This window comes from Macrobrachium nipponense, chromosome 21 (assembly GCF_015104395.2).
Source record: "Macrobrachium nipponense isolate FS-2020 chromosome 21, ASM1510439v2, whole genome shotgun sequence".
NCBI classification, from domain to species: Eukaryota; Metazoa; Arthropoda; class Malacostraca; order Decapoda; family Palaemonidae; genus Macrobrachium; species Macrobrachium nipponense.
Genome location: NC_087212.1, coordinates 68,824,931 through 68,842,414, shown reverse-complemented (window position 1 = coordinate 68,842,414; position 17,484 = coordinate 68,824,931). Strand labels below are relative to the sequence as shown.

Here is a 17,484-nt window from a genome sequence, read left to right as displayed (position 1 = left end):
TAAAGGACCTTGGTACTATCTATGGGCTGGTGTTTATTATCGTCTCTAATCTTAATTTGAAGAACGGTAGGCTTATTAACAATACGGTTTTTAATAAGGAATTCTTATTACATACGGTATTATTATGTGAGAGATACAGCCATAGTCTAAAGACTCGGCAACATTATTTGTAAAGGTAAATATATCATTTTGAAAAACTGATCTAATGGGGAAAATGCAGTTGCTTTTCTCTCTTGTAATGCCAAGTGACCAAGATTAAAGAACCCTTAACACATTTCAGTTTCACTAATCAAACTACCTACCAACACTAAGAGAGAGAGAGAGAGAGAAGAGGAGAGGAGGACCGAGGAGGAGGAGAGAGAGAGAGAGAGAGAGAGAGAGAGACTGAAATAAAGCACGGAATTTCTTCAATGGCCGTGTTGTGGCAGGAATCACTGGTTTTAACTGGTTTACGCTTTACAGAATGGCAAACATTTGTTTCTTTTTTTTAATCTGACGAAGAGATACATAACCAATAGTATATAACAAGCGTAAATGACATCCACAATGCCTGATTTTGTTTGTATACGCAAACTAATATGTATGCTATTACGTTCATGCATTCCTTCACTTTTGACAGATGGTTGCAAGTTTGAATTCCAGAAAGTCAATCAAGTGTTGCGTTAATAGCGTGAATAAAATTTTAAGTACGTGAACTATTAAACTTGCGTAGATCATACATCTTTGACTGCCTGGTTGGGTTCAGTGTCCAAGCACTTATTGTTTCATTAGTTTCTCAGAAGCAATTTTCAGCATCTTGGATATCACCGGTTAAGCTGGTGAGAGGAGTCTCCGAAAGCAACTTCGGGGAACGTTAGATATGGCAACAGCCGTTTCCAGTTGTAATGTTCAACGTGTAATGTAACTTCAGCTTTTTTTGCAATCAAGGTATTCTTGATAAAAAAAAGAAGAAAAAAAGAGAGGTAGAGAAAACTAAAATGTATTTTGTAGAATGCACTATTTTTAGCCTCAACACGGAAATTTATGACGGCCTGGCAACGTTAGTGATAAGAGCAGTATTCCCATAATGTTTCGTTCCGTCGACTGAACGTCAACTTAGAAATAAAGGTACCATGACACTTAAATAACTAACTAACAACCGAAGACTCATAGTCGCTTGTCGCATTTTATTTGTATAACACCTGTGATACCATATACAACATCTGTGATAACAGGGAGAGACTGGTATTACAACAACCCTTTTCACTATTATGAAAAGGCCACGCTAGATTTCAGGACAATTTCAACAACGAGCACAAATTTTCTGATGGCAATCTGGCATGGTAGGCGGCCCGCCGGCCCGGTTACCATCGAGCAGACGAGCACTCACCGAGAGGCCAGTCAGAAGACTTGAGTGACTGTCCGGTTCAGACGTAAGTCCTCTAAGCTACCGTAAGGTTGACGACGTCTTGCTAAAGACTAGTGTTGTGAATAAAATCGTGATGGAAGGAAAAATAAGTTACTTTTCACCGGGCCCTGCAAAATTACCACACGAGGTAAGCTTGTACGTTGTTCGCCCAAACTTCTCTAGAGAAATGTTGTCGAGTCTTGACGTCTAAAGGGTACTGGTGGTCAAATGATTTAATCGCATGTAGATTGTGAACGCAGACAGCTGTGTCACGAGATCAGTGTGTGTGTGTGAGTGTGTATGTATAATTATAATATATATATATATATATATATATATATATATATATATATATATTATATATAATATATATATATATATATTTATATATTACAAGAATAATAGATATCTATATATATGTGTGTGTGTGTGTGTGTGTGTGTGTGTGTGTGTGTGTGTGTGTGTGTAAACGCACACTGTCTTGAGTGTTGATGGATTTAAGCCGAACAATACTGGAGGTTAAACAAGGTTGAAACCTGCTCTCTCTCTCTCTCTCTCTCTCTCTGAGACCATTGTTCTGTTTATTTCATTCTTATGTTATTGATACGTGCTTGTAGAACATAACACGGACAGGCAATGTTAACTAATGGTAAAAGCAGTAAGGTATCACGTCAATGGAACCGGGTAGTAAAACTCCAGTTAAATTATATATGAATAACGAAGTAACGCAGACTTAAGATATAAACCTTTGAAAAATAGTACAGTATAGTGTCGACGGGTCCTCATGTGGGCGTCAAATGAGGTATTACAGCGTCTTACCCATTGCACATTCGCTAATAAATGACCTGTTTCCCCGGCTAATTGGGCCTGACGAATAAAACGTTCAGCAAATGCTTCTTTATTAGTTACCAGCAATTGCTTCATTTCCTAATAAAACGTTCAGCAAATGCTTCTTTATTAGTTACCAGCAATTGCTTCATTTCCTATGAGTGAAAATAGCAATTGCTTATGTTTCGAAAGCAATTGCTTACGAAAGTTCATGGCATTTCATGAGTTGCTTGAAATCCCAGTGGGCTTACATGATAGCAGATTTTCTTAAAATTTGCAAAAGGAAAGTAATCAAAATTGCTGTATGGTGTGTATATCTATAATTATATGTGTCTCTATTTTATGCTTATAAAATACACACACACACACGTATATATATATATATATAATATATATATATATATATATATATATATATATATATATATATATATATATAAACGCCATACAACATTTTTTGATAAGTTTTCCCTTTACAATTTTGTGGTACTTGCAGAAGTGGATAAGGACTGTTGCAAGTCGTTGTTATAGTAGACAGTATTATATTACTATAAAAAAAATAGTTTTCTTTATCTGGTGCTTAGGTAGAATATTTTTTTGAAAGCAGATAAAGCGATAAATACATACATATATGTGTATATTATATATATATATATATATATATATATATATATATATATTATATATATAGTATTTGTATTTGTATATATATGATTGTTATGGAATAGTATATACCCATAAATACATGTACCTTATATATATATATATATATATATATATATATATATACATGCATATATACTATATATGTAATATAAGATGTATGTACTTACGTATCGCTCTATCTGTGTTTATAAAGTATTCTACTCTAACAACAACTGCAACAGTCCTTAACTACTACTACAAGTATTACAAATACTCCTACCATTTCCCATTACTGATATAGCAATTGTACAGTGATATTGGAACGTTTGTTATCATTTGTTATCACATAATTAGTCGGCGCATGTGCCGTTTTAAAATCACATAATATAGCAAGTATTTACATCCTCTAGCATTATGTATAAGGAGGGGAAAAATAACACTGGCTATGAAATTTTGAAAACTCGCTTTGATTCGAAGTTACGGATACCCAAGAGGCATTATTTCATCAATTGTAAATATAATTCTCTTGTTCCATATTGCTTTCAAATTAAACTCATGGTACTAAACTTGAATGATGCTATCTGTGTCGGGGTTAGGTAGGCGGCCACTCCCTCCTCCCCTGGTCGGTAAGTCGAAAGGGCGTAGGCCTCCTGCTCCCTCATATTGTGGGAAACCCTTGGGACCTCCATTCCCAGGGGGTTGCTACCCCCTTACTACTGAGGGTGCCTAATAGCTCCTCATATTGTATCTATAGAAGCACTTCTACATAGATGTCAACTCCGAAAGCTGTATAAAATGAGGAGGTATGAAAAAGAGGGATTATGACCCCCTTAGAAACGGCTCCTGAATTTCAGATTTTGACTAAAACCCTTCTGGGTGGGAGGGTAGTCTATGGTGAAATTATGATAGCCCTAGCTTTCATAGTTTGGGCGTGCATAGCAAACAAACAAACAGACAGATCAACAGACAAATTGCCTTATATATATATCAGTTCGAGACCTGCTACTGGCACCAGAGTTGCTCCATTTGAGTCTAAGGCTTTGATCAGCAGTACATACTTAATTTAACACAGGGGTCCCCAAACTTTCGAAACTGTTCAGTGTCCCTTCTTTCGTGACAGGCTGACAATGGCAGGCAAGATAGACAAGCTAAACTCATCAGACCATAACGAGTCAAAAAAGTTCAAATGAATTCATGTGAAAACAGGTATTTACAACAGACCATTTCCTTGCGTTTAAAACTATTGATAAATCACTGTTTATTTTTATCATTGTTTCACTAAAGTTCAAACACAATATGTATCAGCAAGTTGTATGTTCAGTATTTTTATTTCATTGACGAACGTGAGCTTTCGACCTTAAAAGCTCAATCGACCCCTATTGACCCCAAGTTTTTATTGAACCCCCGAATAGTCTCATCGGGGTCGATATCGACCACGTTGGATACCCCTAATTTAAATGTTCCATTTTGTCAAATATCTACGCATTCTTAATATTCCAAGTACAATCGATAACAATGGCCTGTCCACAATACATGTTAAATTCTTTCACTGTCCTCCATCAGATCTTAAAAACTACTGAGGCAAGAGGACTGCAATTTTGCAAATTGGGTATGTTGATCCTCCACCTTCCAATCATCAAACAATACCAAATTGCAGCCGTCTAGCCTCAGTAGTTTTCATTTGATTAAAGGTTAAATTTTGACGTAATCGTGCTCTGGTCAAAGCTCCGTTGGCCGCGGCTCGTAAAGCATTATACCGAGACCACCAAAAGTTAGTGTGACCTTGATTATACGCTGTAGCGGCTGTGCAGAAAACTAAATTGCTCCAAAGAAACCAAAGAAACTTCGGCGCATTTTTTAACGTTTCGTATCCTAAGTAATTGTCCTAATTGACTAAAGCCACTTTCAGTGAAGATTACACTCGTCAAGGCTATTTAATGGAGAACATTCAAGGGCAGCAGCTACTCAAATAGCGAAACTGTAATGGGTGCGTTTGAAAATATGCCCAACTTCAGATTTGACGAATCGGGATCATCATAGGTCTATAGAATACCGCTTTGGTTTTAGTTAATGGTGACAGCTTAGTTGTAATGTAATGTATTGCGGTTAGTTTGAATCGATAACCGTCAGGGAGGTTGAAGCAAGTAATACTTTACCTACAGGGTAATTAGACTGACTGCTTCCAAAGTTCTTCCTCATCTTAATCACGTCGGGACTTGTTATTTATCATATAGGTATTGTTATATCTAAATTTTGCCGCAGGATCTGATATTACATATGACCTAGACAATGTCAAAACCAAGATTAATCCTGGTTAAACTCTCTTGGTAGTGCACGTACTGCAATATACAAATTGAACAATCTATGGTTTTTTTCAGGATGGCTGTAAGTAACATATACGGCGGTAAATGAATCTTAAAATGTGCTGATCTCAGAAAGCATAGGCTTATGTATTAATCTCGTTCATCCTTAGTTTTTATTACCAGTCATGACGAAAGACAAGTGTGACTCTCTCTCTCTCTCTCTCTCTCTCTCTCTCTCTCTCTCTCTCATTGCTGTTGACGTGATTTTTCAATTTACTTCTTTGCATTTCCTTATACTTTTGTGAGGTGCATTTACGCTTTCATGCAGTTTTCATAGTATACACTGCAAAGGCCCATGCATTTCTGTGCATGCAGTGTGTGGAATGACTATCCACTAGTTAAGAGCTTCTTGTAAAAACCAGCGGGATCTAGACCATAAATCTTTCGGTCTTTATGGGGCTTGAAATTACCCACAGTGCATTGCCCGACCCAGTCACTGTTATAGACCCATAGATATCTGTTAGACCAGCAAGTGACCCAGTGACCCATTCGTGGCGCCTGATCTGCGATGACGTAAGAGGGTTACGAAAAGTTACGTAACTCAAAAGGAATTTACTAAATCTCTTGTATTTTGCTCTGTTACCATTCGCGCGAGAGAACACTCCGATCGTTTGAGTGGCTTACTAAAGATGTAGGTATGAAGAAGCGAGGACTTGGAACATACGTCCCGGTGCTTGACCATGACTAATATTCTAATCAAAATGTTAACTTTCATATTAGGGACAATACATATTTTAAGCTATGACTTCATTTCCACCCGTGATTCATGTCTGTTTAGCAATTGCAGTTTTGGTCTATTTGAATACCAGATATTATTCAGTCTTTTTTTAGTATTTTACAAATTCCTGTGCAAGAGACTGTATTTGATAGCGATGTTCCCATATTGTGTATAATATTATATATATATATATATATATATATATATATATATATATATATATATATATATCATTAAAATCAAGACCTGCAGCTTTCATTTCAGGGAGTTGGGAGTTTGTTAAATTACGCAGTGGACAGTTTCACAGAAGCACTGAGTACGAGTGGTAAAGAGTTTAGTTAAGTAGGAAAATAAGCTTTAGTCATATAGTTGGTCAATTTTGCAGGAGAGGTTTGATTCGAAGTTTGAACTATGAGCAGCATTAATGTTCGAATCTAAAGTTACAATAGTGGTACTAGTATGTGGAGTGATTGTGGGTGCGCGCAGACGCAAGCACACCAAACCCCCCCCCCCCCCCTCCACCCCCACACGCATATAAAAATTCAGCTCTCTCACGTGAGCCACACGTGGCATGAGTGAATAGGTACGAGAGAGCGCGATGCCGGTTGTGTGGGTCGTTGATACAGCGACCTTAGCGGTCGCCCTAGACGCATGGCAACAGTTGAACAGTTCTTCACAGACGGACCCGGTTAATACGACACGAGAGAGAGAGAGAGAGAGAGATAGAGAGAGGCTGCGTAATTTAATGAAAGAAATGCAATGCTGCGACTATAAGATGCCTACAAACCACTTTGTTGTCGTTGTTGTTGTGGGCGGGGGCGAGGAGGGGGGCCGCAGTAGGAAAGGTCTTTAAGGGTCTGAAAATGTGTTTCGCGTTGAGTTAAAGATCAGAGGATAGGATATTTATGATTTATTGATTAGATTGAAAATGTAAAATATTGATAATGTGCATATTTTAAACAGTACAGAAAAATTCTTTTTAATAAAATATATAGTATTTTTTTCAATTTTGTTAGTGAAACAACGGGCTATCTGTCTGTAGATTTTAGCATGTTTTAATTTATTTGATGTAAAGAATTTAGAGGCTATCTTTTTGTTCAATTATTTTGTTTCTACTTATAGCTGAGAATACATGAACTTGTTTAATTTGTGTCCTTTTTATTTGATCCTTGTTGGTAGTATTAATAGTACTATAACTGATTCACTTAAGGTAGATTTGCGGATGAGCCTTATTCTTACTAGACGTTTGTTTGGTGGCCGCTGATTGGCTGGTACTGGGAGGTAGGCAGCTCCCAGCCAATCAGCGGCCGCCAAACTAACGTCTCGTAGGCATAGGGATCACCCAAGAATCTACCTTTAGTGAACCAGTTATAGTTATGAGTATTTATCACGTAGGCCACTTCACGTAAAGTTGCAATTTGCAACCTATGCGTCAGTGGAAAATCTTGCACGCTTTCCCCCCTTCCCCGAGTGAGCTGGAGGTCGGATCACGCCTTGTAATTCAATTCACGATGCGTTAGGAAGATTATTGAGGCTTCGACGGAGAATAGTTAAACTATATTTATGTTCTAGACTGTCTTACATTAATTGTCCTAAACTGCGATTTTTTTTCTTTAAAAAAATACATTTTAAAGTTCATTTTACGATTCAATACATACACTATATGTAATTTATGTACAAAAGCAATATATACGTACAAATACACATACATATAGTGTATATACGGGAATTAGGTAACCACTACGTGGTATAGTTGTCAGACGGCTGAGAGAGAGAGAGAGAGAGGATCCAATATTCCATCAAAACGTTAAGGAAACGTTCTCTCTCTCTCTCTCAAATCTCTCTCTATCTCTCTCATATATATATTATATATATATATATATATATATATATATATATATATATATAACGTCCAGAATTCTTGGTGCCGTGTTAGGAGCCCATGAGCCGACGACGAATTTCTTATCAACTAAAAAAAAAATCCCCTTGGGTTAACATATATGAAAATATATTAATATTAATAAGCAGTGTTCCAGTAAAGTTATGGAAGAAGTTCGTTTTTTTATATATATAATTTACGAACGTGATCTTTCACAAAATTTTGTAAATTGGGCTTCACGTCTCATTGCTTGAAGGCAGTTGTCACTTTGACCTGCAATTGTGCAAATTCTGTTGTAGAACGCGGTCTTTCTATCGTGTGAGTGTGTGTGTGTGTGTGGAAACAGAGAGAGAGAGAGAGATAAGTGACTTACGGTCTTCAGTTTAAAATCTGGCACGCAAAGTCCGGTGGAGAAAAACTTAAAACAGCCATTTTCCTCTTGATAACGTCTGCAGATTAGTCCACCAAGTCAGCAACCGCTTCCTGTGCTGCCTGAGCAGATAAGGCTTCGTTCATTCATATCACACAGAGAGGAAATGCCAAACTACAACAGCCAACTTCGGTGACTGCAGTGACTTCATAGATATGTTACGTGCTTTCAAGCGTCAATTGCGACGTGTCTTCAGCGCGTGCGTTGCCTTTCATAAGATTCACACTCCAATACTTAGCATTTTTGTTTTTAAGAGACGAACATTCGTAAGATAGATAGATAGAGAGAGAGAGAGAGTTACAAGGAATAGGATGTCTCAAAGACTTATTAGTTCATCCGAGGAGACATCGTGTGCTCACCTCTGTCTAGGAGCAGGTTCGTTCCACTGTTCATTCAGTGTCCCCATGATTTTGTCTAGCTTTCTTTAAACTCTTCCACACTGTTGCTGTTTACAACTTCTGGTGAGAGAGCTATCTCATAACATCAGACAACCGTTCATATTGTTTTCACCTTACTTTGGGTATAGTTTACGTACGAAGGAGGATATTCAGGAAACTTCGAACCTATATACAGTTTTGGGGATGGAACATTGGCGATTGCAGGGTGGATGGGTGAATCCTAGGCGCATGGGACACTTATGTTACGTTGAAATTTAAAGATTATTAACAACTTTGAGGAAGGTCTGGCCAACACCCCCTTCTATTTACGCCTGATTAAGTAAACTGGATGTGATCCCAGACTCTCCTGCATGCGATGTTGATCACTAAATTTATCGTTCGATATAGGCCTATTGGAATAAAGATAGATCATAAAACTATCCTCGTAAGGGAGTAGTGCCGTTGGTGCACCTCTTCGGTGTACTCTATGCATTACCTTGGGCATTATTGAGGGGTTTTTCCAACGGCCCTTCGGTCCCTAGTTGCAACCCCTGCCTCTCCTTTTACTGAACCTCCGTTCATGTCCTCTTTCCTCCATCTTACTTTCCACCCTCTCTTGCAATTAATTCATAGTGTAATTGCTTTGAAGTTTTCCACCTGTCACACCTTTATAATATCAATTCCGGTTTCAGCGCCGAATGACCTCATAGGTCCTATGTTCCACCTTTCCTGAGGGACACGTCTTTCAAAAGTATCCCTCAGGAGAAGTGGAACATACATCCTGAATGTGTGAACTCTCTCGAGAGACTGAGAGTTTCCAGCCCTGTATTGGTTTATCAACAGCCAATCAGGAGCGTCGTAAGGAACTGGCCTAGACATGAAATGCACGGTTGATGTGAATCTACTATATATAGTGCTTGGCCTCTGACTTAAATTCTATATTCTAGCCTTTTCATGAGCTGTGTCTGATGTATAAGATTATTTCAGTCTAAAGACTTGTACCCAGGTCACTTTTTGAACTCTATAGTGAGTGTTGTTATTCATTACAATTTTTTTTTTTTCATTTCTCAACAGGTGCTCTTGGATTTGCAAAAGGAGTTGGTCCATCACAAGAACTCGCATGTCAGCGTGATGGAACTTTCCCATCGCTCCAAGGACTTCGCCAATATTCTGGATGGTCTGGAAAGAGCGGTGCGGGAATTATTGTAAGTAGTAGCTTCTATAATTATGTTGGTGGCTCTTTATCTTATTTTAACAACGCCCCTTCTAAGAGGTGGTCCTTCCTTCCACGACCACCTTGCATCTATGAGTCAAATTCCCTCCCAGAAAAAAAAAGCGCCTCAGTAGTGTGGTCGGTATGGTGTTGGCGTACCACCTCGGTGGCCGCGAGTGCGATTCTCGGACATTCCATTGAGGGGTGAGAGATGTGTATATCTGGTGATAGAAGTTCACTCTCGACGTGGTTCGGAATTCACGTAAAGGCGTTAGTCCCGTTAGTGAATAACCACTGGTTCCATGCAGTGTAAAAACACCTTACAAACAAGCTAAGCCCAACGATTCATAACTAGAGTAGTAGACTATAGGAAAGTAACTTTATAAGGCGATACCATTACATTGTTTCATAAACTTTTAAGTATTAGTTCCTCAGTCTCGTTAAGAGTATAACGAATTTAATCAGTGAATTATTTTTATCTTCCCTGACGAGTCACTCTTCCCCTGGAAGTTGCTGACGGACCCCAGTTTAAGAACTGATATATTGCTTTTCTGGACCGCCCCCTTGTCATTTTATTAAGGAAACAGCCAGCGAAGATAAAAACGTACCTGGTATACGAGTAGAATTAACCCCAACGGGTTGCAGCGCACTTTTCATTAGTCCGTATTCATTATTTAAGTTACATATGTATAGACAAGGGATATATCGATATACGTATTTATAGCATTTTCATTTTCCTATGTGGAATACAACTGAATTACCATATATTCGTGCCTAATAAGATTAGCAGTGCGTATTTATTTGTGTATATCGAGAGGTATAGTAGCATTTTACGCAGTTCATGATTCTATAGACGCAATTTGACCGCATTTGTGGGGCTCTACAATGCTAATACTTGACATTGGCTATCCAAACCTGTTTTCTCTAGGTCAGCTGATTGTCGTCTTTGATTTTTATAGGTATCCTAATTACCAATTGCATGTTTTTCTTCAATTAGCAGATTGCCTGACGTTCTGCAGTCTGGCAACTTATGTAGTGGCACAAAATTGTTGTACAGTATGCAAGACCCAATTTATAAATGGCTATGGTTAGCCATTTGGGAGAAGGTGGGCTCCCATAAACACGCTTTCCCAATGTGATATCAAGATAGACCGCTGCCTCTCATACATGGTGCAGAATTGGCTCAAAATCCCGCTATTAAAGCAGATTTTGCAACGTTCCTGTAAAGATTAACATATATGAAGACAGACTCATCTTTAGCCTCTACCTGTCTCTGGTTATAGAACCAAATGAAATTCAAGACGTTTATGAAAATATTTCAACGTTAGAAAAAATACACACACAAATACATACATAGATACATAAATACATGCATAGTTGCGGATATAAATATGACAGCTTCCAGTTGTAAAACAACTCTAAGGGAATCACACTCCATCTTGCACTTTTTGCATTGCACGTCAATGGTCGTTTTATTTGGAAAAACCGAATCGCGAATAATCCCAGAGTAACGAAATACCTTTTTAGGAGATCATGCATTACATATTGAAAGTAATGTTAAAGACATTTAGCAGATGAATTTAGAAGGTAATGAAGATGATATTCAACAAAAGCTGTGTACGGTTAGGAAGACGTAATCATGATAATGTGTAGGTATAGATTATTTGAACAATAGACATCACGAAACTTTTCCAAGAAAGGAAATCCACAGAATTTTAGTCGATGACGTAATACATTTATATTTACTTCCCAATAAATATTTACTTTCTAATAAATATTATTAAATTGTAATGTACAGAAACAGATTCTATGATTACTTGCCAGTATGCTTATAAAAGAATAAAGATTATTATGTAATTACTTAAAAATAAGTAATTCCAACATTTATAAGCGTTAACGAAAGAAAATTAACATCAATACAATTGACAAGTATGAGGGATGACTTGAGGTGACCAATTCAGATACTTTATAAAATATTGCAGATATTCGAATCTGTTAAGATAACTTAGGGTATTTACCTCCCACGCAACTCTTTTCTGCATTCGGTATCTATTCCCTTAATGTTTAACGATTTTCAGAGTGCTTTTATGGATAACTAATAGAGAGGCCATATTCTGGGCTTTATTCAACTAATCCAAGCCATTGTAACAATACTGGTAGAGGAATAGGCAACATTGCTTCATTTTCTACTTTGGTGTTCTAGATAGACCTGAAATGCTAACGGTATTCATGCAACTATTATAGCACAGTTTAGACTCAAAGGTTCAATAACCTTTAAATTTGTGAGGCAAACGAAACATTTCATTAGATTATCTGGCAAAAGATGGACTGTCAGCATTTGAGGAGGCTATTTCGAGTTTGATTTCACATTGATATACATACCTATAGGCTAGCTAGAAAAAAAAATTAATATTAAATACCATTTTCTTTCGTGATCATAGTGTCTGTATGCCATGGCGTGTGCGGAATGGTTGCTTAATATGTATAACTTAACTTTTGTTTCCGTACCTCCCTAAGTAAATACGTACTATACGTACTACATAGTCACAAGAAATTCTATAGTTTACCATAAACCATTATACCTTTTTCTTTATAAGTCTTGTCACCCGTTTTTTTTCTCTCTCTCGCTCTGATGGCCACGGTCTAGATACTGGACCGAGCTGATACCTTATTGTTAACATTCTCCCGTTGAAAGGGGCGAAGTTCCCATGTTTGGATGCATGAACACTACTTAGCTAACAGCAGCCTTTTTTTTTCTTTTTTTTTTATTGTGAAAACTTATCCTCCCCTTAGTTATAGGATGATTTGATTTCAAAAGCACTTTTATCAGAACTGAACTTAAGCTTTGACTATGCGCTTCTAAGAGCTGCATATCGAAATGAGTTTTTTCTTTGTAATCGGGTCTCAAGCAACATTTAAAAGGTACTATAAAGAATTATGTGAAAGTGAAGCTGAAATAGATAAGAATACTAAAATCAGACCATTTATACTAATTTGGAACAAGAAGCTTTTTGAGTGGACAAAACTAGTCAATAAATAAAGTGCATGGTTACGACATTTTGTTCCTCGTAGAGGGTAACGAAATAGTGCACTTCATGCCGTGCAATGTAGGCACTACTTAAGGTTCGTTGCAGCGTCCCTTCGGCCCCTAGCTGCAACCACTTTCGTTCCTTTTACTGTACCTCCTTTCATATTTTTTTTTCATCTTACTTTCCACCCTTTGCTAACAATTGATTTATAGGGCAACTGCGAGGCTTTCCTCCTGTTACACCTTCCAAACCTTTTCACCGTCAATTTCCGTTTCAGCGTTGAATGGCCTTAGTTGCCCCAGTGCTTGGCATTATGCCTAAAACCCATAAAATCAATTATAACATTTTGTTTTGTAATTGGATTGTGGACAATATAACCTTGTGCTATTTGAAAATCGTACGGTCCAATTTATTACGTCCAGTGAGTTGCAGTTGTAATTATAAACGTTTCTTTGAACCTTTAGAGCTGTTGATATGGTAATGATCGCGCTTGAACACTTTGCAGGAACGTGCCAGCCAATTACAAAATCCTCTTGATGCAAGGAGGTGGCACTGGGCAGTTTGCAGCTGTGCCCCTTAATCTCATGTCCAGAAGTGGTAAAGCTGATTATATAGTCACAGGTAAGGTTGCTGTTCCTTAGTCGTTTATGTATAGGCTAAACATTTTCAGTTTGTAGTACAAGGAAGAGGCTGCTAATTATTAAGATAAAGAGATTTGATTATTTTAAATTATACGTGGGTGGAGAGAGAGAGAGAGAGAGAGAGAGAGAGAGAGAGAGAGAGAGAGAGAGAGAGAGAGAGAGAGAGCAGACTTGGGTCTAGTGATTTCTCACAATTATGTCGTAAAAAAGTATTTCCACGTGAAGGAGATGCCTGACAAATATAAACGAAGTACTGCAGTATGTTTGGAAAATCATTGGAAGTTATTTATTTATTTTTATTTATTTATTTATTTATGTGTAGAAGCTACTCGGAATTCATTACAGATTTGGCTTGTCGTAATTTAGTTACATCAAGCTGATTATAGGACTAACCTTTATACAAGTTTTAGGCCTTGCCTTTGTGTTAATTTATCCATGCCACTTTTAACACCATGTCCCATGTACTCTTCTGCCACTTGCATATTCCATGATTTTTAAAAACTTTAGAATGTCTAAATTTCACATCAGGCACGTGGTCGAGCAAAGCGGCAAAGGAAGCTTCCAAGTACGGAACCGCGAACTTGGTTCTTCCCAAGATGGACCGATTCACGCACATTCCCGACAAGTCAACCTGGAAGTTAGACTCTGAGGCTTCTTATGTATACTACTGCGCTAATGAAACCGTAGAAGGTCAGCTGGGTTTGTTTTTCTTTCCGTTATGGAAGTTTGCTAAGTAATTCAATGGCCTCTTTGTTTTCCTTCCTGTAAGAACCCTTTCGTTCCTTTTACTGTACCTCTTTTCATAATGTGAGGTTTTCCTCCTGTTGCACCTTTCAAACATTTTGCTGTCAGTTTCCGTTTCAGCACAAGACCTCATAGGTCCCAGTGCTTGCCCTTTGGCCTAAATTCTATATTCAATTCAGTTTTCTTTTCTCCGTTTTTGCTTTCATTGAAGAGCATTCTATTTAACGTGAATTTGCGTTTTTATTAATGGCATTCGTAATGTTTTATCTTTATGGTATTTAACTTTTTGGAAGGGTAATAAGTAATTTAATGGCTTTCTTAGCTCCGATCTAAAATATAAATATTAAAAAAAAATTCTAGTACTGCTAGTTAATAGATCCATGTCATGTAATTGTTATTTATTTCTATATGGCCATTCAAATGACGGGAAAATAATATGGCAAAACTATGACATTGTAATCTGTCTTCTCACACGTAACCCAATGATGAAAAGATACTGATAATGGTCTTTGAACTCGCTCTTAGGTATAGACTCCCGAAAAAATAATTTTCTATTTTATTGTTTATTAACGTTTTCTTATTTTATTTATTTTATTTTCCATTTAGGCGTGGAATTCCAAGACATTCCAGAAGTTCCTGAAGGTGTCCCTCTCGTGTGTGACATGTCTTCAAATTACTTCTCTCGTCCTGTAGATGTCACGAAGGTAAGTATTATTTATTTTCCTTTTGAATTTAAGTCACAATGATAACTTATAATAACATAATCATTTAAACGATATTGATGCTGTATTTTTTTTTATGTCTTATGGGTAGATTTTTGCCAATCTGACCATTACATTTCTATGAGCAATCCTTGGACCTTCACATATACGTTCATTTATGGTAGGCCTAGTTTCTAACCTACACACTCTTCACTACGCTATTGTTACGAAGTACCTTTGTGTTAAAATCTGAAGTACTTGGGTACTACTTTACATTATTTAGTGAATAGTAGAACTGGTAAATTGTCTGGCTGGGTTTCCAAGCTATATTAAAAGATTTATCAATAAAAAGAATTTGGATATTTTTAATGAACAGCATTGCTGCAAATATTGTCTATTTCATGATATAAAAATTCGTTGAGCAGGAAGTATCAGTGATGAAAATGTGGACGATTTCTCCTGAATAGGGTGATCAGAGTTGAACAAATATTTGAAGTTTTCTGTATATTGAAAATGCGTATTTCCTAATAATTCTGTGAATGTCAACATCCAAATGTGCAAACTTCCATCTTTTTCTTTTTCTAAGGTAATTTTAATAGATAATGTCCATAGACATGAAATTAGTAGTATATAAGGTAACTATCACTTCATGAAACTCCTTGTAGAAAGAGGTTCTCTGTGGCCATTCCAAACTTTTGAGTATAACATATCTCATGGTTATACTACTGTACAGTATTGTAACTTTTAGAACCAAGTGATTTTGCAGATATACATACTGTATCTCTGAAAGTGGATAAGTTAATATTTTAAATTGATTGATAATAACATACCTGCCATTTAGGATATTGTTAATTAGTTTATGGAATTGCTGTACGTTGTTGGATGTGAGTTGGCTACAGGGTATCATGTAGGAAATATGTAGATCATTACTTATAGATTTCAATACTGTCTGTTAGGTTGAGGATGCCGCTACTTTTCTGGCAGCCTTTTATTTTTTATTTTCTTCGAGATCATCAAGGTCGAGATCTTGAATGGATAACCAAAAACTGTTTCTGCCGCCATATTTATTCATCCCCAATCTGACATTTGTTTCATTCAAAAGCTCTTGGCATTCTTCAGGTCTACACAAGATTAGCATTTGGCTTACATTCTAACATATAGGATGTAGGAGAGTAAAGCCAATAATAAACATAAAAGCCAGATTCCACAAATTATTTATCCAACACAAATTTCATAATTCAGAAAGATGAAGTCTAACAATTTTACAAGCCATGATTTGTCTTCACAAACTCCAAGAGCTTATATTGATTGTCTTATGCTCCCTCCTTTGCAAAATCCACTGCTGCCAGGTCAGTTAGGAGAGACAGTTCTCCCCATCGCAAGGGCAGCCATTAGCATCCGACATTTTATAATGACAGGCTTTTATGCCTCCTCCAAATTTGTGTTAAATGTTCATTTAACACAATTTCATAATGTCATAGTATTGAAAATGAAGGTGGAACACATTTCAAAGGCAAGGATTCTCCATGAAACGCGTTGTTCCAAAGAGTGCCTCTAAATTCTGCAGTCACTGCATCCATCAGTGTTTATAAGAGAGGTTTCCGCACCTCTTAATTTAAATCTATAAAAATCATGCTGGTCCCAGACTCTTTGGACCACCCATGGGTGACAGTTTGTCTTTTGATAATACTTACATCCATTTTATACTTTTAGTTTGGCCTCATCTATGGTGGAGCTCAGAAGAACATAGGAAGTTCAGGAGTGACATTGATCATCATCAGAGAAGATCTCTTGGGGTCACCTTTGCCAGTTTGTCCCACAGTATTAGATTATACTATCATGGCAAAGAACAGCAGTTTGTATAATACTCCTCCAACATATGCGTAAGTGGAAATTATTTTTCATTTAATTCAGTACTATATGTCAAGTGAGCAGAGATTTCACAAGACACAGTTATAAGAGCAGTTGCAGTCTATATTTTAATTTTTAATGTGCAATACAAACGACTAAAACTATAGTAAATTAGTTTCATCAAATGTTGGTTGGACCTTTTTGGCAGTCATTTTAATTTGGAGGGAGAGAAACAATGAAAACATAAAATGATCCTGCAGTATTAATAATTATGTAAGCTCGTATCTGTTACTGCACAATTTGTCCATTTTTGCACTTTTAAAGTAAAGATAAAATTTAAATACAGCTTTGGGAAGGAGAGTTATGTTTGCTGGAAGAACTCCAAGGCAGTGTTGAGAGGTCCAGGTTTAAAATGCTTTCTTCTCTTTCAGAATCCATGTCATGGCAGAAGTCCTGAAATGGGTGAGAAAGGAAGGTGGGCTGGAAGAAATGGAGAGGCGATCCATCAAGAAGAGTAATTTGATCTATTCGATCATTGATGAATCGGATGGATTTTACAATAATCCTGTGGAGTCAAAATCAAGGTAAAGTTGTTGAACTGCCCTACATATATGAAAAATTACTTTTTAAGTTCCAAGATTCTCTTTTTATTTTATTGATGATGAGGAATTTGATTTA

General features: G+C 37.0%; 1 protein-coding gene across 1 annotated transcript in view; it reads left to right on the top strand.

Moving 5' to 3' along the window:
• Positions 1 to 1,342: 1,342 nt before the first annotated feature.
• The window catches only part of LOC135198117 (phosphoserine aminotransferase-like), an 18,839-nt gene continuing 2,697 nt past the window's right edge, over positions 1,343 to 17,484 (top strand). Inside the window, exons 1-7 of the mRNA XM_064225580.1 lie at positions 1,343 to 1,535; positions 9,702 to 9,832; positions 13,375 to 13,490; positions 14,039 to 14,200; positions 14,861 to 14,958; positions 16,669 to 16,838; positions 17,238 to 17,390. Coding sequence (XP_064081650.1) covers positions 1,482 to 1,535; positions 9,702 to 9,832; positions 13,375 to 13,490; positions 14,039 to 14,200; positions 14,861 to 14,958; positions 16,669 to 16,838; positions 17,238 to 17,390 — 884 coding nt within the window. The 5' untranslated portion in view covers positions 1,343 to 1,481. The remainder of the gene's footprint in view (positions 1,536 to 9,701; positions 9,833 to 13,374; positions 13,491 to 14,038; positions 14,201 to 14,860; positions 14,959 to 16,668; positions 16,839 to 17,237; positions 17,391 to 17,484) is intronic.